Source organism: Mercenaria mercenaria, chromosome 18 (genome assembly GCF_021730395.1).
Source record: "Mercenaria mercenaria strain notata chromosome 18, MADL_Memer_1, whole genome shotgun sequence".
Classification (NCBI taxonomy): Eukaryota; Metazoa; Mollusca; class Bivalvia; order Venerida; family Veneridae; genus Mercenaria; species Mercenaria mercenaria.
In genome coordinates this window covers 18,429,825-18,455,604 of record NC_069378.1, presented here as the reverse complement: position 1 = coordinate 18,455,604, position 25,780 = coordinate 18,429,825, and the positions used below count along the sequence as shown (strand labels likewise).

General features: G+C 35.1%; 1 protein-coding gene across 1 annotated transcript in view; it reads left to right on the top strand.

The window, feature by feature from the left end:
• The window catches only part of LOC123538351 (uncharacterized), a 144,536-nt gene that overhangs the window by 62,081 nt on the left and 56,675 nt on the right, over nt 1–25,780 (top strand). Inside the window, exons 6-10 of the mRNA XM_053529687.1 lie at nt 5,145–5,218; nt 9,665–9,704; nt 14,964–15,065; nt 16,479–16,502; nt 22,054–22,376. Of these exons, the coding sequence (XP_053385662.1) occupies nt 5,145–5,218; nt 9,665–9,704; nt 14,964–15,065; nt 16,479–16,502; nt 22,054–22,376 (563 nt within the window). The remainder of the gene's footprint in view (nt 1–5,144; nt 5,219–9,664; nt 9,705–14,963; nt 15,066–16,478; nt 16,503–22,053; nt 22,377–25,780) is intronic.

The window sequence follows — 25,780 nt, the reverse complement described above, 5'->3', positions numbered from 1 at the left end:
TTACACAAAGCATATAAATTAAATGCAAATTAAAAAAAAAAAGACGCCCGGATGCAAGGTTCGAACCATCAAAACTATTACTACAAATGATTACATGTCTGTCCACTCAACCTACTGCACTATCAAACCAACTATTGATCTTACTTTCAATATCTCCTTTTAAAAGAGATTGCTAAGGACTGACTGTTTATTTACATGTTGCTAAAAATAAAAGCGCCATAATACTGTGCGGTACTTATAGAAACAAAATTTAACTAAATACACTGATTTCTGTACATATTGCTACAGTAATTCAATAAAATGTTTAGACATTAAAAACAATTGTCTTGGCCTAATATAATTTTTATTCACTGTCAATTTGTAACTAAATACTTGTGTATCTCAGTAACAGCTGTTTTCCACATCATCACCCTCATAATTATGACACAAGGCTGATAACTCTGGCACCAATATTTAATGAATAAATACCCTTAAAACTTTGGTACACTTTTACTCTATCTCTGTTTTATCTAAATGGATATGATCTTAAATTATTATAATAATAGAATACTGTTGTCTTAACCCTTAGCCTGCTTCAGGCGAATTTAACAGCCTTTGCAAACAGCTTGGAACCAGATCAGACGCCGATTAAATCGGCGTCTGATCAGGTTCCAAGCTGTTGGCTACTCTGACAATATTTCTTCCAATTTTGGAGCAAATTGAATGAACTTTACAATTTTAGCAGACGACATTTCCAGCAGACGACAATTTATCTAGCATGCTAAAGGTTCAATCATCACAAGTTTAACAGGAAACAAGGTCCATAACTTCAACTCAAATGTATAACGAATTATGCCCTTATATTCTCTAAGAATTTCAGGTTAAAGTTTAATTTATGCATTTTTGACCTATCTTGTTTCTTGATAAAAAGGTTTGATTCAAACTAACATCATTTGACACAAGGTCCATAACTTTACCAGAAATATCACTTTTACACATCCAGCTTATAAAGTTTACATGTCTAACTCTGTTATTACTAAATGGATTTGATTCAAACTTTTGTCTCTTTTGTCTCAATGACAGCTCTAGTTTCCTCAGATATAACCTGTTTCTCTATCAAACACTTTGTTTCCTCTGACAGCTCTTGTTTTTACCTTTTCAAAAAAATAAAAAATAAAATAATTGACACAGTTTATTTTGAGAGAAGAAAATGAAATAAATTTGGAGTCTATTGGTTTTCCTGGAATTGTTTTCAAGCTCTTTTAATTCAGCTGGAATGTTTTCTAATGAAGAAAATGAAGGAATCATTTACAGTTTATAAACAAATAAAAACCCATCATTTTCTTAATTGCCTGTGCTAGGATCTGTGGTAATTTACAAGTCTTGATTACTTCGAATGCAAAATGCAGATTTTGGAAAGAGGAGATTTTTTTTTTTTCACTATGGTATTCTCAATTTGAAAATGTGAAACTGAAGAAGATACTTGAAAAAAAAAACTGGTTTGCTGTAGGATGTTTTTGTTTCTTTTGGAATTAAAATTAAATTGGTTTTTTTGTGAGGCAAGTTTGGGTAGATCCTGGCTTGGATAATATTGTTATTAAGAAATGATGGAGATAGAGGCGAAAGAATTATTATATTTAAAAAAAAAAATGGAAGTCTTTTTTGTTCTGTGTTGTTGGCATCATTTAGTACAATATTGTAAATATTTTTCAATAAGTTTCTTCTATGTTTTAGATAAATACGTTTTAAATCTAATATTTCACAGTACTAAGATTGAGTGGAATTGTAGGCGAGTAGGGGTATATTAAGAATTGTTAGAGATAGAAAGAAGAACTGACCACTTAGTGTGGTTCTGTGTTAGAAAGTGTGTAGGAGTGTATTTGAGAGATAATTTAAGTGCTTTTTAGCGGAGATGGATTTAAATTTTTTGCTCACATTAGCACTGAGCGTTTGTGATCACTCACCGTCAATCTGTTTATCTGTTGTTAGTTCACAGTGCTTATGACTACATACAAAATACACAATATATGAGCTGCACCATGAGAAAACCAATTGACAATGTGCATTTGCAACCAGCATGGATCCAGACTAGCCTGCGCATTAGCGCAGTCTGGTCAGGATCCATGCTGTTCGCTTTCAAAGACTATTGCAATGAGAGAAACCATTAGCGAACAGCATGGATCCTGACCAGACTGCAATGATGCGCAGGCTGGTCTGGATTCATGCTGGTCACAAAGCCACTATGGCGTGGCTTATTATTATTTCGTTAATATTTCATCTGAAATTATGTAATGTATTCCTAGTAAAGTTTTCTTATCAATTACAATAGCTGTATGAGTTCCTGAAGGAATTTAAAGTTTGCTTTCCACTTATTATTTGAAATGTTTGGTATTGATTTAGCAAGAATTATTACAAAAGCATTTATTATTATTGACTGAAATACTGGATTCTCTCATAGGTTAAGGCTGACGCACATCGGCATCTTTTATGTGTCAACATAATTTTACCAAAACATATTCCTTTTGGAAATGGTTGGTCAGAATTACATGAAATTTGGTCAGTATATTAGCATCTTGTCATTGACACCCCCCGTGAAATAGGTTCATGAACTTCATGAATTTATTCATGAATTTGTAAGAATTCATGAATTATCAAAAAAGTTCAAGAACTACAAGGAAAGTTCACTTACTTAAATTCATGAACTCTCAAGTTCAAGAATATTACTTTCAATTCATGAACTTGTAAATGTAGTTCATGAACATTTCAGAAAATCCATTAAATAATTTAAGAAATTCATGAACTTGAAAATGAAATTCAGATAATGATTGAAATTGTGATTCAGGAACTACAGGGTTATGGTTTTCCCATGTAAAAGATTTTCTAGAACCAGCATAACAGTTCTTAGACTGTGGTTCTAGAACAATGATTGTTCTTGACCATTGGTTCAAAAACTGCAAAAGTTCAATAACTTACAGAACTTTACCAGTTCCTGAACAGTTACTGTTGGTATTAGACTAAGAACCAAAATTGTTCATGAACACAGGTTCATTAAAAGTACTAAAATTCAAAACTTTTTTCTAGTTCAGTACCAGATAATGAACCCAATTGTGAGTTTCTGAACTGTTCATTCATTAAACATAAAACTTAGGTTTATTACCTATTACAATAATGAATAAGTTCATGAACTGTTCGTGAATGTTCATGAACATTAAATTATAATGTTACATGATCAGTTTCCATTATTTTGTTGCATGCTGGGAATTTTTTTGCACATGTGATTCAGCAATTTTTGAGAAATTTGTGCAGCAAATAAGAAGGAAATATTTATCATACTACAGTTATGAATGGTTTAAAAGGAACATGGGTATACTGAATATCAAGTAAGTAATTATGGTGTTGTCATAAATCGTTCATTTTAAAAACTATAAAATCCTTTTAAAATGTCACAAGTTTTCACGACCATGAAATAGTTCATGAATAAAAATTCATGAAAATCAAAATTTATGTTTCATAAACTTCAATATTCATGAACTTGTTCATGAATTAAAATTCATGAAAATCAAAATTTATGTTTCATGAATTTCAATATTCATGAACTTGTTCATGTATTATTTTTAATTCATGAACAAGTTCATGAATATCGAAATTCATGAAACATAAATTTTGACTCTCATGAATATTTATTCATGAACTATTTCACGAATTTGTTCATGAATAAATTCATGAAGTTCATGAACCTTTTTCACAGGGCACCTGTAAAACTTGTTCGAATTTTTCTGCTTGACTTGTGCAAAATCTTGACTGAACAAAAGAAATATAGAAATACCTCTAATGACTTCTTGATGATGATCACAAAAGTTGGTCAGAAGAATTATTGGGTAGACCTTTCTTAAATTTTTTCAGTCGGCTTTTCTTGACAGCATTAAACTTTTCTTTTAAATGGTTCAATCTATAAATGGAAAGACTTAGATGACTTCTTCTTGTGAATCGTTTTTTGGATTGTCATCATCAGTGTCTGCCAAGCTTGGCTTAAAATGAACATCTAACCATGAACCTCTCTTTTAAAAGAAACCTCCAGACATATTAATTTCTTTGTCATTGGATTTCATATTCATAAGAATGAAAGTGGTAAAAATTGATTTTGAAATAGTAAATATTCATTCGATATTCACTTATAATGGTGAAAAAAGATCGGCCCTTAGGAAAATTTGCACACAAAAATAAACTTTTGTGTTTATTGATGTAATATAGTAAAGTATTTTTTGAAAATCGACAAAGCAATATTGGATTTTATTAATGTGTGGGTGGACCATCAGTGAGAAGCTCTAATGTATTAAGATATTGGACAGACCATGCAAGGTTACCAAAAGTAGAGGCACTGCAAAAACTGAAATTTGTCATTGAAAAATGATCATGGTATATGAACTATTTTATTGTACTTTCTTTTCATTTATTATTCCTCGATAGAGTCTGCATAAGTGGAGAAAATGTAAAAAGTAGACAGAATCATTGTAAAATGATCATCATCAAGGCACATTTACCTTACATTCTACAGCCCTATTCCATTTTTATAGGCTGCTTTGTTGCTCAACACAATGTCATGTAGTTATGCCCCATGGATCTAAACAGTAAAACCTGTGCTTAAAAATGCTGTCTTGTGACCCATCTTGTAAGAGTGGCAAGCTGGCCCTTCTGACAATTAGTTCCCTGTTTGCCTTGTGTATTAACCTTTGATTAAAGACCAAGGCACAGTCTTTAATTACAAGTTTTGACTGTATGGGGAAATTAATACAAGGTTTAAGATGAATAAAGCCATGTATTACTTTACATAGTAAATCTTTCCTTATAACATTGTTCTCATCAGCAGGACTTTGTTTTATCATTCATATAACTGACAGTTTTATGACTCTTCAGAATATTAGAGTACACTTAATAAGGAAACCTGGTGCTTTTCCACTCGACATGCCTATAAAATTGAGCCACGTCATGAGAAAACCAGCATAGTGCATTTGCGACCAGCATGGATCCATGCTGGTCGCAAATGCACTATGTTGGTTTTCTCATGGCACAGCTCAAAATAATAAGGATCAATGAAAAACATTGAAAATCTCTATCGTAAGTAAATGTTTTGCACTAAAATGAAATGGTTTATTTTCTTTTTCCAGAAATAGAAGAATGGAGTCTTTATCAAGGGGGACAACTGATGATATAGAGGATGACTTGCCCATTGGAACTGAAGGTAGGTTACTCCCCTTTATAGGGACTTTACCTTTATTCATACCTACGTATTCAGATGAGATAGCACTTTTTAAAGATCTTTCACTGATTGTTGAAGCATATCAGAGTACCTGGCATGAGGATATCAATTTAGGCAATAATGAGGCTCTGCCCAGTTACCACTAAAAAGAATTGAATATTTCCACCCACACCTACAACCAATGATAAGTTGTTTTCTTACATACAATATCCTTCAAATAATGAAATCTTTTAAGCACTATTTTATTACAGTATTGTATGAATTTATACATTAATTTGTAAATTATAGCAAATGAGTCATATTACACCAGTATGCAGGTTTTTTTTTAGGAGTTGGGGAAGATGCTGGGTGCTGGTCAAATGGGGGAAAAATCACGCGAAAGAGGCCAATTGGGGAAAATTCACAGTATTATATACATCATGTAATACTGATTTTACACTGTACATTAGTCATTAGATTTTTTTTAAAGCAATTCATATTTTAAGTTATCCTATTTCTGGGATCAAATTTAACTTTTTTTCCCACTAGCAATTTTTTGCTAGTGCCATTTTTTCCACTAGCAACATGGTGGGTTCCACTTGCAATTATTCAAGGGCTGTTTTACATGCTAAATTTATTAAGTTGTTTTGTTGTTGTTTGGTTTCATATAAAAGTTAAATGTTAAACTTTTTCATGGTTCGGACAGGCTGGGACTGCCTGGTTTCGGAAGTACGAACCAAAGTACTCGATGATTCTTTGGACTTTTGGCTGGACTCGGAAGTTTTAAGTTCTTTTAGGTCACTGCCCGTGGTGTCGCTAGCATTTTAGGTCTCCCTGGTCCTTTTTCGCCCAAAGAAACTTGTTGTAATTTTCCTCTCCATTTTCGCAGTTGCGAATCACCGACCAAAACGAAAAACAAATATCGTCTAGACGCTTACTTAGATATCTGATAATTTACATTTGTTACAGTGACAAGCATCTACAAGTGGTAACATGATTATTGGTAAAATAACTAACCCAAAGGAGCTTTTAAAGAGCAAATGACAGTTTCAGCAAATTCATCGATTTTCAAATGTGATCATGAAAATATTTGAATGCCATGATTTCCTACTCGCATTTTTTTATTCTTTCTCAATTTCGTGAGTTAGCGACCGCTAAATTTGATCCCTGAAACATAAAAATTGGAAATAGATTGGGGAAAATTGATTTTTTTGGGGAAAATTGGTTTTTTGGTGAAACATTTCTGTGGAAAGACGCCCACTATCGTCGTCACTTTCTTAGTAAAAGAGACCCCTGGTATGACACGTTTTTCCAGCGGAAAGATCCTGTGCAGCATGCAAAAATACATTCCTTTTTGTAGGGGCGGGGGTTGCCTTTCCCTCGCCCATTTCATTCTCATCTATGCGGTTGTTACAAGCCTCACTCCTTTTTGGTCATTTACAAAACAGTTGGCTTACGTAAATATGTAAATTGACTGCATTTAACTACTAGAAGTATTTTTAAATGGCACATCTCTTGTCTTGTCTTGAAAAATCAATTGTCTTGAAAAATATAACTTTTAAGGATGTATTTGTCCAGTTAATTGTGGTTGTCATTGGTTATAGTTTTATATGACTTATTTTAAATGCATTGCATCTTCCATTATTTGAAATCTTTCTGCAGATATAAACCTTTTTCATAATAACGAAAACAACATGCGAGAATAATGGTGTTGTAAGGAGATTTTGTTTGCTAAGCAGTGTCAATTGGAGACTGATGTACTTCAGTCAGATTGCACCACATGTAGTTACTCTGTAACTTGTTGAACTGCTTGAAAGATTTTAAAGAAACTTGGCTCAAATGTTCACCACATTGAGACGACGTGCAGAGCGCGCATTTTGGATGGCTTGCTTCAAGGTCATGGTCACACTTAGGCATCAAAGGTCATTCCTTCGGGCGTATATTGCTCCGCATTGCGGTGCTTTTGTTTTTAGCTCACCTGTCAAGTAGTGACAGGGTGAGCTTTTGTGATCGTCCGTCGTCCGTCCGTCGTCCATCCGTTCACAATTTCCTTGTGAACACGATAGAGACCACATTTTTAATTTGATTTTAATCAAACTTGTACACAACTTGTATGGGCATAATATCTCGGTTCCTTTCGAAAACTGGCAAGATCCCATCATGGGTTCCAGAGATATGGCCCCTTAAAGGGCCCAAATTTGCCATTTTTGGCTTGTGAACATGATAGAGACCACAATTTGCAATCAACTTTAATCATACTTGCACACAACTTGTATTGGCATAATATCTCGGATCCTTTAGAAAAGTGGCTAGATCCAGTCATGGGTTGCAGAGTCATGGCCCCTTAAAAAGCCAAAATTTGCTATTTTTGGCTTGTGAACACGATAGAGCTACATTTTGTAATCAACTTTAATCAAACTTGCACACAACTTGTATTGGCATAATATCACAGTTCTTTTCGAAAACTGGCCAGATCCCATCATGGGTTGCAGAGTTATGGCCCCTTAAAGGGCCAAAATTTGCTATTTTTGGCTTGTGAACATGATAGAGACAACATTTTGCAATCAACTTTAATCAAACTTGCACACAATTTGTATTGGCATAATATCTCAGTTCCTTTCGAAAACTGGCCAGATCCCATCATGGGTTGCAGAGTTATGGCCCCTTAAAGGGCAAAAATTTGCTATTTGGCTTTTGCAGCCATATAGAGACTTCAATTATGGTTTGATTTGATACAGTCTTGCAAAATATCTTCAACAACAATAAATCTTGGATTCCTTGATGAACTGTCAGATCCAATCATAGGTTCCGGAGTTACGGCCCCTGATTGACCCTTAAAAGAGCCAAAATTTGGTAATTTTTACCTTGTGAACACAATAGAAGTGACATTTTATATTTTATTTTAACCACACTTACACACAACTTAAGTCACAATTAGATCTCGGTTCCTTTCGAAAACCGGCTAGATTCCATCATGGGTTCTAGAGTTACTTTCATTTTTGGCCCTTTCAGTCATATAGAGGTTTCATTTATGCTTTGATACAAACTTGCACAGAATGATTATCTTGATGATCTCTAGGCCTGGATCGAAACTGGGTCATGTCGGGTCAAAAACTAGGTCATTAGGCCAGATCAAAGGAAAAGCTTTTTAACAACCTAAAGGCCACATTTATGACCCTGTCTTCATGAAACTTGGTCAGAATGTTTTATCTTGATGATTTTAGGCCAAATTTGAAACTGGGTCATATGGGGTCAAAAACTAGGTCACCCAGGCAAGTCAAAGGAAAAGCTTGTTAACACTCTTAGTCGTTTGATGTGCATGAAACTTGGTCAGAATGTTTGTCTGTATGAAATATCAAATGAATTTTTATCTGGGTCATGTGGGGTCAAAAACTAGGTCACCAGGTCAAATCTAAGAATAAGCTTGTTTACACCCTAGGGGGCACATTTTTTATTCTATCTTCATAAATTTTGGTCAGAGTGTTAAAAAAAAACTTTTGTTATCATGAAGTCTTGGACAATTTCAAATCTGGGTCACGTGGGGTCAAAAACTAGGTCACTAGGTCAAATCATAGGAAAAGCTTGTATACACTCTAGAGGCCACTTTTTTGCTCCAATCTTCCTGAACCTTTGAATGTTTGTTTTCATGAAATTTTGGACAAGTTCTAATCTGTGGGGTAAAAAACTAGGTCACTAGGTCAAATAAAGGAAAATGCTTGTTTACACTCAAGAGGCTATGTTTTGTGGTCCAGTCTTAATGAAATTGGTCAGAATATTTGTCTCAATGAAATCAAGGGGAAAACATGTTTACGGTGTTATGGTGTGTTACACAGGTGAGCAACTTAGGGCCATCTTGGCCCTCTTGTCATATTGAACTTATGGAACAAGTTGCAAAAAAACAATGAAATGCAAAGCTCTGCTGAACATTTTGTGAGTTTTATTCAATGAGAATGTGAACTTCTATTTATCACCTTAGCTTTTTCTGCTGAAACATCTAAATTTCTTCCTAACCTTTACCTGTATATAAAATGGTTTGATGGATGAATGGATTTTAATGTTAACTACATTTATTTTTTGTTTATGCATATATACTTTGTTAAAATTTGTTAAGTACTACTATCATAATACTGTTCATTAAATATAAGAGCCCAGTGGAAGATTAGCTTAGCTAAATTGGTTACCCTCTATAAAATAAATAATTTACTTACTTATTTACTTACTAAGACAGAGTTATTTTGACCAACATCTTCTACTCTTGAAACGATGTTTGTACTTTATTACAATATCAAAATTATGTAATGGCTTTATTTCACTCCCATGACATCAGACTTGTGATAAATTATTTTTCTGTAAATTTACTGACAAATTAATTATATCTATATACTCCCATGCTACTATAGTACAAATACAACATGTATTTACTAACTGTCTTTCATAAACTTTTTTCAGCAACTACCATAAACCAGCGAAGATCTTCCAGAGATGCAAGGTACATGCACTTTGTGTTAAATAAACTTTATTCCAATTCATATCATCCAAGTGAATTTGATGTGTGAACCCTGATATAACTGACTATCAATATTTTGAAAAGTAACGTCACTTTGAGAAAGTGTTTGTTAGCGTTACCAATAATGTGTCTGTCAATTTGCCTGTAAACATATTCCTACTATGTCTGTTAGCATATCCCGGCAAGTCTTAAGGTAAACCCCAGCAATGTGTCTGTCAACATACCCAACAAGGTATTGATTAACATGCTCCTAATCGGCCTGTGAGCATACCCAAACAATGTGTGTCTGTCAACATGCTCCTACTGTGTTGTTAGCATAACGAACAATGTGTCTTTCACCAGACTCCTTCTGTGTCAGAAAACATACCTGTAGAATGTGTCTGTTGTCATACACCTGCTGTGTCTGTAAGCATACAGCATTTTAATCCTGCTGTGTCTGTAAGCATACCTTCAGAGTGTGTTTGTTAACATACTCCTGCTGTGTCTATAAGCATACCTGTAGAATGTGTCTGTCAACATACCCCTGCTGTGTCTGTCTGCATACAGCATAATCCTCCTATGTCTGTAAGCATACCTTTAGAGTGTGTTTGTTAACATACTCCTGTTTTGTCTGTAAGCAAACCTGTTGAATGTGTCTGTCAACATACTCCTGCTGTGTCTGTAAGCATAAAACATACTACTGTTGTGTCTGTAAGCATACCTGTAGAATATGTCTGTCAGCATACCCCTGCTGTGTCTGTATGCATACAGCATAATCCTCCTATGTCTGTAAGCATACCTTTAGAGTGTGTTTGTTAACATATTCCTGTTTTGTCCATAAGCAAACCTGTTGAATGTGTCTGTCAACATACTCCTGCTGTGTCTCTAAGCATAAAATATACTACTGTTGTGTCTGTAAGCATACCTGTAGAAGATGTCTGTCAGCATACCCCTGCTGTGTCTGTAAGCATACAGCATAATCCTTCTGTGTTTGTAAGGTAACCTGTAGAATGTGTCTGCCAACATACTCCTGCTGTGTATGTAAGCATACCTGTAGAATGTGTCTGTCAGCATCTTCCTGCTGTGTCTGTAAGCATACCTGTAGAATGTGTCTGTCAACATACTCCTGCTGTGTCTGTAAGCATACCTGTAGAATGTGTCTTGTCAACATACTCCTGTTATGTCTGTAAGTGTACCTGTAGAATGTGTCTGTAAACATCCTCCTGCTGTGTCTGTAAGCATATCTGTAGAATGTGTCTGTCAACATAATCTTGCTGTGTCTATAAGCATACAGCATAATCCTGCTGTGTCTGTAAGCATATCTGTAGAATGTGTCTGATAACATACTCCTGTTGTGTCTGTAAGCATACATGTAGAATGTGTCTGTCATTATATGTATAGAATGTGTCTGTCAGCATCCTCCTGCTTTGTCTGTAAGCATACCTGTAGAATGTGTCTGTCAACATACTCCTTCTGTGTATGTAAGCATACCTGTAGAACATGTCTGAGAGCATCCTCCTGCTTTTCTGTAAGCATACCTGTAGAATGTGTTTGTCAACATACTCCTGCTGTTTTTGTAAGAATGTGTCTGTCAACATCTTCCTGATGTGTCTGTAAGCAAACAACATACTTCTGCTGTGTATGCAAGCATACCTGTAGAATGTGTCTGTCAACATACACCTGCTGTGTCTGTGAGCATACCTGTAGAATTTGTCATATCTGTTAGTATTCCTCTTCAGCATTTTTGTATGCAGGTCCCTATATTGTCTGTAAATATACACTAAATTTGTCTGTCAGAATACCTGTGCTGTGTCTGGAAGCATACTTTAACAGTATGTCTGTCAGCATGCCCCTATTTTCTCTGTAACCTATTTATAACCCATGCAGCAGTGTGTCTTGTCTGCCCCCTACTGTGTCTGTTAACATACAAGATAATGTCTGCCAACTTGACTGTCAACATGCCCCTACTGTGTCTGTTAACATACAAGATAATGTCTGCCAATTTGACTTTCAACATGCCCCTACCGTGTCTGTTAACATACAAGATAATGTCTGCCAATTTGACTTTCAACATGCCCTTACTGCGTCTGTTAACATACAAGATAATGTCTGCCAATTTGACTTTCAACATGCCCCTACTGTCTGCCAATTTGACTTTCAACATGCCCCTACTGTGTTAACATACAAGATAATGTGTCTGCCAACTGGACTGTCAACATGCCCCTACTGTGCCTGTAACATATTCCAATAATATGACAGTTATCTTGTCTGCCAAGATTCCTCTTCCTTTTCCCTGTGATGTGTTGTATGCTATATAGGTAAATATCCCATCACTTTGTAAGGGTACACCTTCAAATTGCCAACAGGATATATGAAATTAATACTATTTTTTCAACAATAGTTCAAGTTATATACAGAGGTCAATGAACATTTCCAGTGAACTTTGATTAGGTAAGAAGAACCAACTATTCTGTGCATAACTGACAACTTCCCCTCATGAATCAGAGGTGGAAGAGAAATGACACCAGTGTCTCCTGTCAGGTAGAGAACATTTGTGTTGCTCAGAAACTGAGCTCACGACCTGTTTTCTCTATCCATTGAGCTAACAGGGTGTGCTGTGAGTTTTGAGCGGGATTATACAAACTTACCAAGCTGTGCCACTGCCTTGGTAGTTAGCCTACATCCCTCATGTGTCTGTCAAAATATGTAACAGCTCCTTGGCAGTTGTCATTGTATTAAATAAATAACATGTTTTCCCCAAGTATAATCTTGATAGATCTGTCAATTTATGTGTCAGCTTTGCTATTAGCATAATGTATTATTTATAGTACATTAATTTATATGAGCCGTGCCATGGGAAAACCAACATAGTGGCTTTGCGACCAGCATGGATCCAGACCAGCCTGCGCATCCGCGCAGTCTGGTCAGAATCCATGCTGTTCGCTAACAGTTTCTCTAATTCCAATAGGCTTTGAAAGCGAACAGCATGGATCCTGACCAGACTGCGCAGATGCGCAGGCTGGTCTGGATCCATGCTGGTCGCAAAGCCACTGTGTTGGTTTTCTCATGGCATGGCTCAATTATGTCTGAATTATGCAAATATTAATAGTAATATTAATTGCAAGAGCAAAAAAAAAAAAATCCCAAATACCAATTTTGATTCCTGGGAGCCAAAAAAATGCCGACAAGCAGATAATTTATGAAATTTGAAGAAAAATTATGTTATTTTACATTTAAGGATAAGTTAATCAAATTATTAGTTTAACGTACTCGGTTTTTAGATTGACTATTTGAAGAGTAGGTAGAGCTATTGGACTCAAACATGCATCGGCGTCGGTGTCTACATCAGGGTCCCGTTTTAGTTAAGTTTTTGTATGTAAGCTGGTATCTCAGTACCCACTAATGGGAATTGATTGAAACTTTACACATTTGTTCACTGTGATGATCTGACATCCATTGCATAGAGTTCATAACTCTGCATTTTTAGCTCATCTGATTTTTTTGAAAAAAAATTACGAGTTATTGTCATGACTTGACTGGCGTCTGTGTTGGCATTGGCATCGGCATCGGCATCGGCATCGGCGTTGCCTGGTTAAGTTTTATGTTTAGGTCAGCTTTTCTCCTAAACAATCAAAGCTATTGCTTTTAAACTTGCAACACTTGTTCACCACCAATAGCTGACTCTATACATCAAGAAACATAACTCCATCCTGCTTTTGCAAGAATTATGGCCCCTTTTGGACTTCGGATTTCTTGGTTAAGTTTTAAGTTATTTATCTTAATTTTTGTCAAATAAAAAGATTCATCTGTCTGTGCACCAATTAGTCTGTACCTGTAATAACTTATTTTAACCTTTAGCCTGCTAAATTTCTAAAATGGACTGGTCAGTTGTTCAATTTTGGCAATACCATTTTTTATTCCAAGGGGTGCTCACTGTAAATTCACTGACTGAATAGCGAACAATGCAGACCATGATCAGCCTGCTCGGACTTGGTCTGCACTGGGCGCAGAGGCAGAATCACTTACCACCAGTAGGCTAAAGGTTAAAGAATATTTTAAATGATGAAACGTTTCATGTGGGTTGCAGATAAATAAAAGTTGCAGCATTATGTAGGTCATAATTATCTCGAGTCTTATTCAAAATTAAATCATTTGAAAAGTGAATTAAGAGAGCATCTTCCCATGCTAAGCTATACAAAGATTGATAAATGCCAATTTTGTGTCATATGAAACAGTTAACTGACTCCTTCAACAAACGTTCTAAATTTTAGAGTTGATAAATTAGTTATGATTATATTAGCTGTAGTAATATGTCCCATGTGAGGTGTGTCATTCAAAATCTATTTCAAATGAAGACTTGGTTTATAGGTAGGTCAGGTTAAATGAGATGTGTAAGAGATGATTTGCAAATCCTTCCATGTTATTTATAGCCATTTCTGGCGGCTGAGGAAGTTAAAATAAATGGGACTGAACTGATCTGCGTGTCTGCCCAAATATACATTTGTCTTTATAATATTTTTAATATTATACTTTATTGTCGAGCCCGCTTGCGGATGCGAAGACATAGTTGTCCAAATGGCTGTTGGGTGTATGTGCGTGTGCCTGGGTCAGTGTGTGCTAGCACCTGTCCGGATTTGTTTGTCCGGACCAAAACTTGGACATGCATGGAGCAATCTTGTTTATATTTGCATGAATGTTAACATCAGTGAGACGGAGTGTCATGCACAAACCCCAGATTCCTATCTCAAAGGTCAAGGTCACAGTTGGAGGTCAAAGGTAATGTCAGATCTTGTCCGGTCCATAACTTGGACATGCATTGAGGAATCTTGAATATATTTGGCATGAATTTTAATCTCAGTGAGACGGAGTGTCATGCACAAACCGCAGGTTCCTATCTCAAAGGTCAACGACACAGTTGGAGGTCAAAGGTCATGTCAGATCTTATCCAGCCCAAAACTTTGATATGCATTGAGGAATCATGTTTATATTTGACATGAATGTTTAACTCAGTGAGACTGAATCTGTCTCAGAGGCCAAGGTCACAGTTATGGGTCAAAGGGCGGGCTCGACATGTTGCCCGTGGGCATCTAGTATTATCTTAATATTGTTCCAACAGAACCTTGTTTACAAAGAACAAATTCAAAAAGGTCTTGTCACTTTTGTGTTGATCTGGTATTTAATGATACTGTTGGTCTGAAAAAAGTCTAACAGATGAATTTTGGATAAGTTAGTATTATCTACTGTTTTATTTGAATCTTTCAGTGAATCTGATGAATCTAGGTCAAAGAAGAGGTTGCGCTGGGTGTCAGCCATTGAGAAAACACAGGGGACCAGTATAACATCTAGCCTGACAACCAACAGCAGGTAAATATTGTTGTAGTCACAGTCATTAACAAAATTGAATACCAATTTTCACAAGTTGTGGATAAGGAAGTCCCATCTGAGATTTAGGTATATTTCAAAATTTCAGATTTTACCCAGTAACTGTTGATGGTCTTAAATTAAGGATAGAGTTTCTTATCGCCACAATGGATGAGGTAGATTGTTTATCCTCAGCCTTGAATGATTTAAATGCAGAATATAACAAAAGTTTCCTTTTGTTTCTCAGTGATAGCATGTAATGCAGGCTATTAAGACTATTTTATAGTTTGTGTATACATTAACATTGTGACAGCAATACTTGAAACAAAATGCATTTGGAATATTTTATGATAAGTGCCAGGCAACCTCAAGATCAGTATTTTTGTTGTACATCTGTTGTTCGTTGTTAAAGATAGTAGTTCTGTCCAAAAGTACAAAGTCCTACCAAGCAAAAAAAAAAAAAAAAAAAAAAAAAAAATGGAAAAAAGACCCACATCTACATTTTGATACCTGCTAAAAAAAGTGTTATCAAGCACTGGGATCTTCTGTTGAAGCAACTTTTTGGTTTTGTTAGATAGATTTTTATTGTGCAAAAAGTCCCATGCAATAATTGAAATGAATCTTTGAACAGTAATTGTAATAAACTATTTTTTGTTGCTAAGTTAAAAACCTAGGTAAAGAAAGTCCATTACAATTAACTGGCACCAAGGTTATGAAACCTTAGTTTGGTGACCAGTCCCAGAAACTGTGCTGCTTGGTCATTGGTCTATTTAAATATTTTGCGTAAATAATAGCCATGCAATCAGATGCAAGGGATTTGAGACTGGTTTACAAACTTAGTTTTATAACCTTTGAACCAGGTTTTTTAAAAGTTCTCACCATTTAAAGCATGTGTACAGTGGAACCCCACTAAAGCAGAACCCCTGAATACTGGAAACCTCTAATTTGAACTAATTTTGTAGATCCCAAAATTTAGCTGTCTTAATTCATTAAAAAATACCACCTAGAACTGGAAGCCCCTGTTCTGGAAACCACACAATTTATCTAATCATACCTCCATTTATGAACACAAAATTACAATGGAAAATCAAAAGTTTTTAAAGTCAGTCACTTTTAACGTGATTACCAGTATTTACTCTTATTCAGTAGCATATGTCCTGGTAAAATCTTTACATAATTTTGTTTTCATGCAGTACTAAACAAGGTCAGGCTTAAAATGAATCAAGTTGTTTTGGCAATGTACCAGTATAATTGTTTATGTTGTGAAGCACATGTTTCACTGACAAAACCTCTGAAAACAGCAAACCCCCTCCATCTTCAAATCTAACTTCTACTCTGGTCTAGAGGCCGTTCGATTTAGAGGAGTTCCACTGTAAAGTGTGTGATGCTTGTATAACCATTCTCTGCTTTATTTAGAGTTCAACAGAAGTTATGGGAATGGTAAGTTTTCGTGCATTGTATATCCTTTAGATGTGACAGGTAGTGCATGTATTGTTGTCCCATTGAGGAAGTAGATTGTTTAGTTTATCTAGTGTTTGGGTGGAGGAGAGACATGCACAAAAACGTGAATTTCTTTTTACTTAGAGTGATCTCCCTTTACAACAGGTAGCAGTCATTTTGATACATTTACTAGTAGCAGGGCCCACACTGGGCTGAAAAAAGTTGGAGCCACCTTTTTTCTCGGGAACGGTAGGGAGGGTGCTGGAGAGGTTTCCCTTCCCGCGGCGCGTTGAAAATTTTTGTTACTTCCCATAAGCAAATGATGATATTCTAGCTATATAGGGGGACTTTTGAATGAAAGTGTGTATACCTCTAAAGCAAGTTTTGTATTTTAAAGGTCCAATACTAAGGAAAGTGAACATTTTAATTTCTTTTAAAAAGCACAGAAACTATTTCATTTTATTGGAAAATGAAAGTTGGTATGTAGAAATTCGAAATAAATCGCAGTATATGTACAATTATTTTTCTATGAAGTATGAAGAAAGTTAAAAAGACCTGGGGGGGTCATTCTGTCGATTCATTGAAATTTCAACATAATACACATACATTTCTTTGAGTTCCAAAGACCTTCTGTAAATTTTGACCTGCCAATCTTCATTATTTAGTGTCTTGTAGAAGTCTATGCACTGGCTATGAAAAAAATTGCCAACTCACTTTCCCTTAGTAATGGACCTTTAAAATGTTGTTGGATGTTTGAAGCAACCTGTCTGAAATATTTTTCCATTACAGCTTCTTTTTGTTGTGGGCCTACTATGTAAATGCATGGCCTGGGGGCTGTGTTTTTGGTGCTCTGTGCTTCCAAGAAATCTACCCTGATACAGGATTACATTTCAAATCCATTCCTAACTTTTAAAGACATGAAAAAAACTTGGCAAACACCTTTACTAATTACTTACTAAGATCACAGACACGGGTCCAGTGTATTTTTTTTTTTTTTTTTAGCTCACCTGAGCAATGCTCAGGTGAGTTTTTCTGATCGCTCGATGTCCGGCGTCTGTCGTCCGTCGTCTGTCGTCTGTCGTCTGTCAACATTTAGCTTGTGTATGCGATAGAGGCTGTATTTTTCAATTAATCTTCGTGAATATTGGTCAGAATGATAACCTTAATGAAATCTAGGCCGAGTTCGAAAATGGGTCATCTCGGGTCAAAAACTAGGTCACTAGGTCAAATCAAAGAAAAACCTTGTGTATGCGATAGAGGCTGTATTTTTCATTTAATCTTCATGAATATTGGTCAGAATGATAACCTTGATGAAATCTAGGCCGAGTTCGAAAATGGGTCATCTCGGGTCAAAAACTAGGTCACTAGGTCAAATCAAAGAAAAACCTTGTGTATGCGATAGAGGCTGTATTTTTCATGTAATCTTCATGAATATTGGTCAGAATGATAGCTTTGATGAAATCTAGGCCGAGTTCGAAAAAGGGTAATCTCGGGTCAAAAACTAGGTCACTAGGTCAAACCAAAGAAAAACCTTGTGTATGCGATAGAGGCTGTATTTTTCAATTCTTCTTCATGAATATTGGTCAGAATGATAACCTTGATGAAATCTAGGCCGAGTTCGAAAATGGGTCATCTCGGGTCAAAAACTAGGTCACTAGGTCAAATCAAAGAAAAACCTTGTGTATGCGATAGAGGCTGTATTTTTCATGTAATCTTCATGAATTATGGTCAGAATGATTGCCTTGATGAAATTTAGGCCGAGTTCGAAAATGGGTCATCTCGGGTCAAAAACTAGGTCACTAGGTCAAATCAAAGAAAAACCTTGTGTATGCGATAGAGGCGGTATTTTTCAATTGATCTTCATGAATTTTGGTCAGAATGATTACCTTGATGAAATCTAGGCCGAGTTCGAAAATGGGTCATCTGGGATCAAAAACTAGGTCACTAGGTCATATCACGTAAAAACCTTGTGTATGCGATAGAGGCTGTATTTTTCAATTGATCTTCATGAATTTTGGTCAGAATGATTACCTTGATGAAATTTAGACCAAGTTCGAAAATGGGTCATCTGGGATCAAAAACTAGGTCACTAGGTCAAATCAAAGAAAAACCTTGTGTATGCAGTAGAGGCTGTATTTTTCAACTGATCTTAATGAAATTTAGCCAGAATGATTACCTTGATAAAATCTAGGCAGAGTTCGAAAATGGGTCATCTGGGATCAAAAACTAGGTCACTAGGTCAAATCGAAGAAAAACATTGTGTATGCAATAGAGGATGTATTTTTCAATTGATCTTCATGAAATTTGGTCAGATTGATTGCCTTGATGAAATCTAGGTCGATTTTGAATATGGGTTATCTGAGGTCAAAAACAAGGTCACTAGGTCAAATAAAAGAAAAATCTTGTGTATGCGATAGAGACTGTTTTTTTCAATCGATTTTTATGAAATTTGGTCAGGTTGATTGCCTTAATGAAATCTAGGTATTATTTGAATATGGGTCATCTGAGGTCAAAAACTAGGTCACTTGGTCAAATCAAAGAAAAAACTTCTGTATGTGATAGAGGCTGTATTTTTCAGTTGATCTTCATGAATTTTGGTCAGAACGATTGCCTTGATAAAATCTAGGTCGAGTTTGAACATGGGTCATCTAGGGTCAAAAACTAGGTCATATCTAAGAAAATGCTTGTTTTATCGCAAGAGACCAATTTTTTGGTCCAGTCTTAATGAAAATTGGTCAGAATATTTGTTTCCATGAAATGACTAGGTCAAACATGTTTTACACTGTTATGGAGTGTTTCTTAGGTGAGCGACCTAGGGCCATCTTGGCCCTCTTGTTTGATTAATTAAAAAAAAACAACCTTTTTTTCACACAAATATGCTTTCTATATGTTAGTCAAATGAAAAAAAAAATGATGACAAAAATCCGGTCACAGTGTCGTGTGAAAAAAAAGGAGTTTTATATTAAACAAAAAATACACTGGACCCGTGCCTGTGACTAAGATACTGTCTGACGGTGGCGACAACATTAAAAAATTCATCAAACCATTCATTATTTTGCCGATTTATTTATAAATTATTTGATCCATGGAAATTAAAGGCATCAATCATTTAATCTGCCGTAATGACAACAAAACAGAAAGATTATTTTAACCCTATAATCGGTTGCTAATTGATTGCAAATTGCATCTTCTCACATGTCAAGATGTTTATTACACATTGTTATATGTAAAGTAAACGCAGACTGGGTAGTACTATCCCGAAATAAGTTAATTTTATAAGATAAAATTATCGGAACCAGTCAACTGTTTTTAACATAATCTCGGAGGTTACAATTTAGAACGTCAGAAACAAAATGGCGGTCCAAAATTACGAACATTTTTTCATTTTCGTCACTCGCGATTTTTCTTCGCCACTTTCATCGCAGATTCGCCAAATGGCTCAAGTGGCGAACGACAGCGTGGGCCCTGTAGTAGTTAGAATACTGTTGAATAATTTATAAAAAAATGCCTATTATATTATATAGAAGATACCAATTTAGAATCACTAAAATTTCACATTACTGAATAACAAAACTGTCAAAAGTACTGCATGTCATATTTATAAAATAAAAACACGCTGTAACAATGTTTTGTGTAAACTGATAAGGGAAAAGTACAGAACTAATTTATAACTACATGACTGTGTATAAACTGTGGGAAAACTTATGTTGCACAGTCTAGTATGGGTTCACATATTACAGTCTTTGCGCATAGGCATTAATTTTTGGCTTTTGCATTAGGGCTGTCATTGATAATCATGGTGTTGATGTATTGTTAATGTACTGCTTATAATATGAGCCATGCCACGAGAAAATCAACATAGTGGGTTTGCGACCAGCATGGATCCAGACCAGCCTGCGCATCCGCGCAGTCTGGTCAGGATCCATGCTGTTCGCTTTCAAAGCCTAATGCAATTAGAGAAACATTTAGCGAACAGCATGGATCCTGACCAGACTGCGTGGATGCGCAGGCTGGTCTGGATCCATGCTGGTCGCAAACCCACTATGTTGGTTTTCTCATGGCGCGGCTCATATGTATATGTGGATGATCTTATCGATGCAGAACTTTGAATATGATTTGCAAACAACATTATGATAATCAGAGGGGACTATAGGAATGCCCTCCATACTGTTATTATGAAAATAGAGGGCAATATGTAGATTATGCACATACATGACTTATGCTTGTAGGTCAAAGGTCACGGTCACTATTGAAGGTCAAGTTAAATTGTCTCTGCTCCATAACTTTTAAATGCATTGATGGAATATCTTAGTGCTACACAAAAACGTTCTTCATGATGAGACAATGTGTCAATGCATGATCTATGCTTGTTGGTTAAAGGTCAAGGTCATTGTTCAAGGTCAAGAAATTTTTTTTTTCTGCTTCATTACTTCCAATTGCATTGAAGGATTATTTTAGTACTACACAGAAATGTTCCCCATGATTAGGCTACATTTTATGTGCTGTGCACATGACCCATAGTTTTACCATACATCAGTTACAAAGTTTCAATTAATGACAGCCCTACTTTTTTTGCCTTTTGTCCGATACATGGAGAAAGGAGAGAATTTGGACAGCTGCTTTATCTGTTTCTTTAGCCCTTTAGTCTGCTAAATTTCTGAAATGGACTGGTCCATCATTCAATTTTGGCAATGCCATTTATTATTCGAAGGGGTGTTCACTGAAAATTTACTTACCAAATAGTGAACAATGCAGACCATGATGGACCATCTTGGTCTGCACTGGTCGCAAAGGCAGAATCATTTGCCACCAGCAGGCTAAAGGTTAAAAGTATTGTGGAACTTCCAAGTCCGAGGGTTACAGAAGGAATAACTTCCTTAACTTAATCAAAAATGCTTAATTAATGTACATTTATGCCTCTCAGATAGTTCTGATTTTAAAGTAGTAAACATCTGTAATTTGTTCACAATAATTTGGAAAAAAAAGAAGATATTTTGTGAATAAAATTATACGAAAGACAATTAAACAGATTTCATTTTTTGTTTGGTAAAATTCTTAACATAAGTTTGTTTTCAACAATGATATGTGAACAAGTGACTTTAGTGCATTATAATTTGTGTTTTACTTCCTTAAAAGTGCATTTTCAAACCTTCAAAAGCATCATAAATTAGTTCCTTATTGGCATGCTTAATCCCTCTTCACCTATGTATTTTGATATAAGAAAGTTGAAGAAAAAGAGGCATTTGTCTCAATAGTGTGTGTTTGTGCTGGCACTGGTTTATTTTACATCTTCACACAGTATGTAAAATATTTAATTGCATGCCTGAATGTTTTTTATGTTTAAGCAGAATTTGATCCAATTTAGCAGAATTTTATTTAGTTTTAGCAGGATTTCATTTTATGCATTGCTAAATCTGGTTTAGATGTACTACAGTTTGTTTCTTGTAGAGCATTTCTCCTTATTTTTAGCAAAATTAATTTTGTGAGAGCAGAATTGACATTTTGTTTATATAGAAGTATGAAATTGTATAGAAAAACTTTGTATTTTTAGTGTTGATCAACTGTTGTACCAACGAGAGATGGACCCAGAGATGTTGCTAACCAGTCTGGGATTTGCAGGTGGGGCTCAGACAGATGATGCTTTAAGCCGGGTACCAGATCGTTTCTTCATCAACCAAGCTGTAAAACCTGGTGTAGACCAGTACCAGCTTATGATGAACCATCCTGAACTCCATCATCTACTTCCTGTCATGGGTACCAGCCAATTGATGCAGGGATCCAACCATGTGATGCCGGACACCAGTTGCGTAAATGCAGCAGAAAATGGACGGGACATTGTGGATGGTGGAGCAGGGAACCATGAACCAAGAAAAGGTCAGTTAAACAGTCTAGATAATATTTTAAAACATAATACTGATGCAGATCTTGAAAATATAGATGAAGATATTCCGACAAGATTTGTTAGTGATAGTGGAAATAACCAAGAAAAAGTACCAAATAGCAGTAGAATTCTGGAACTATGTGGAATAGTTCCTGAAAGATATTTGATAAAAAATTCTAAAGCAAAAACTGTAAATGGTCATCCTGAAGCTGAGACTGCTGCAACAGAAGAAGAACAGAGTGAGACTAAAGTGGAGGAAGAACATCTAAATGATAAGACAAAAAATATGCCAAACAATGCACACAAAAGCCTAAAAGAGAATGATTCACAGGGTAAATATGATGAAATAAGATCTGATAAAAAGGAAAAAATAAATAATGAAAGGTTTGTTGTTGAGGTAGAGGTTCATGATAGAAGAGCTGAGGTAGATAAAGGGTGTAGAGAGGACTGTGATACGAATGATAGGGTAAATGATAGTAGGAACTCAGATGAACAAACTGCTGACATAGGGCTTGATGGTGAAGTAGCAGATGAGCTTGGTGAAGTTAAAGGAAATGTAAATGATGAGATTGAAGGTCTTAAAAGTTGGTCTTCTACCTCATCTGATTCTTTTGATGATCCTTACCCAGATTTATACCTTGATGATAATGAAACTATTGTTTAGAATGTTCTGTATTGATTCCTTATACCTTACGGAAGTATTTTTGAATTGAATTAAAAAAAAGAAAAATTTGGGACTTAGAAAATTCTTAAGTCTTGCGATGATTTTGGTTTTCTGAGGGTTTGGTATAACAATAATTTCCAGTTATCTAACGTCTTAAAGGCATTGTAAATATCGTTTAGAATATTACAATTACATTTTTCTTATGCTGATATCTATGGATATGATGAAAACTTGTGTAGTATTACAATAATAATGTTTTTTCTCTTTCTGAATGCATCATTGTTTTCACCAAAAGCTAGTTAAAGTAATACTATGCCCAAATTTCATACCTGAAAAAAGAACAGTTGCTCTGTAATGTCTGTTTAAACACAAAATAAACATGTTTATGTGTATAAACATAATTGTTGGCTTGGTTAAAAATGATACACTTAATGAAATTTAATGTATAGGTCAATATAGTTCGAATGTGCGCTATAACTAGAAATGGCATTTTTTTAAGCAAAATACTGTTACCACATGACATTTGATTGTGAATGCAACTCAACATATGAGCCGTGCCATGAGAAAACCAACATAGTGGCTTTGCGACCAGCATGGATCCAGACCAGCCTGCACATCTGCGCAGTCTGGTTGGGATCCATGCTGTTCGCTAATGATTTCTCTAATTCCAATAGACAACAAAAGTGAACAGCATGGATCCTGACCAGACTGCACGGATGCGCAGGCTGGTCTGGATCCATGCTGGTCACAAAGCCACTATGTTGGTTTTCACATGGCACGGCTCATGATTATACCGTTAGTTCACATATTATGCCAAGTTGAATACATTTGAAGAGGATTTTCTTCATTTATTTACAAAATATTTAAGTGAAAGCTGAGCATAATATCTCTAAGATATTTTAAATCAGCCAGTATTTACATAGATTTTAATTGACAATTGTTCAACTGTTCTCTATGCTTTTAAAATAATCATATGAGAAGCCAGACGTTATTTTCAAGAGAAGTTGAGATTATTTTGCAATGTCATTTTTCAGAGTAAATAACAATACAAAAAATTATCTTACCATATTTGAATAAGATTAAAGTGTCTTTTGTCGCCAACAGGATTATGGTTACAAAACCATTCACACCCACGTACGTCAAAAATTAGTGATATACTGTATATTCCAGTATAAATACACCATAATATATGATGCCAGCTGCCATATTTACAAAAAATCATTTGTTTATAGTTGGAATAATAGTTTGTAGCCTATTCATTAATAAGATTAAATAATTAGGTCATAAATAAGAAACACCCATTTCACAAAATGCTTTAAGGGTAGGATGTTATTTGTGGGTGTACAATATGTACTATACAAACAACATAAAGTCATAGACAGACATGTCTGTTAATTATCTAGTCATTTTAATTGTTGTTAATTTATATGTCCATTATCTGTCTATGTGTCTCCAAATTTCATGGAACCGATTGTTAAGTTTGTAATATTTTTGTCTACTTTATAAGCACACAATGCAAGAACTGTCCCTCATTAGATATGCACTGTCTACTTGTAGTCGCAGAATTTCTTTATCATATTTCATATGACCTGTTAATATATATATTATTTTTCAGTGTTTGATGCAAATGTGTGTTCTAAGAATGATATTAATGAAAGAGCAATCTGTTTTGTCAGTTTGAACAAGTATTTCCATTGTTAAAAAAATGAGTTTGAAATAGAAGGTCAAAATGCATACTGCATGTATCATTCGGATTTTGTTTGATGTTTTGCTAGTCCAAATTTCTTATTTTCTAAAATTTTTTGAGTAACAAGTGGGAGGAGGCAACATCTATGTCTGCAGTATTTTACAAATGTCTCATATTGTAAGACGTATTCAACTGTGATGGTGAAAGTACATTGCCCTGTGACTGTGTACCCGGTAAAATGTTGTTTGAATCTATGTGACATATTTAATTAGTGTACCTGTTTCTTAATATTAAACAGTTGAAACTCGATGTCTCAAATTTCAAGGGATCAAGCATTTTATTTAGTGACTTACCAGTATACTTAGAGGTAATCAAAATTTGGCTAAAAATGGTATTTTGTGCCATGTTTTTGGGATGGGACTAGAAAATGTCTTCGAGATAACCAGAATTTTGCGCTCAACGAGTTTCAACAGTATCTTTCTTCTTAATTAGTATTATAGGACTAGTGTAGGGATTAACAGGCTGTCCACATGTTTCAGTGTTGCTATAAGTTGTCAGTTTTTTTAAGAGATTTCGAGATCTCCTAAGTTTCTTAAACTTTTCTTTTATTTAAAACAAAGTTACTATAGAAATCAACAGTCTTGAACTGCTGATCAATCAATACTCATTACCAAACAAGGTAGTATTAGTAAGTTTGAAAATCTAGATAATATCCTCTACTTTCCCCATCTGTATCAAAAATTTACAAGGCTAATAGCTGTTTGAAGGGGAGACAAATCTTGTTTATAAAATATTTCTATATTGTTTTCAGTTTTTTTTTTGAGGAAATGTGATTCAGACAGCCTGCATTGTTCATTGATGCAATTTTTATTATTTTATATTTTAAACTCTATTGCTAAATACGCCAATACATGTGATATAATTATGTGTGTTATCTAGTCAATTATAAATGTGTGTTATCTAGTATGTAACATTTTTTATTACATATACATACCTGTAGTTTTTTAAGTCCAACATGCCCAAGTATTATTCCCTGTATATTCTTT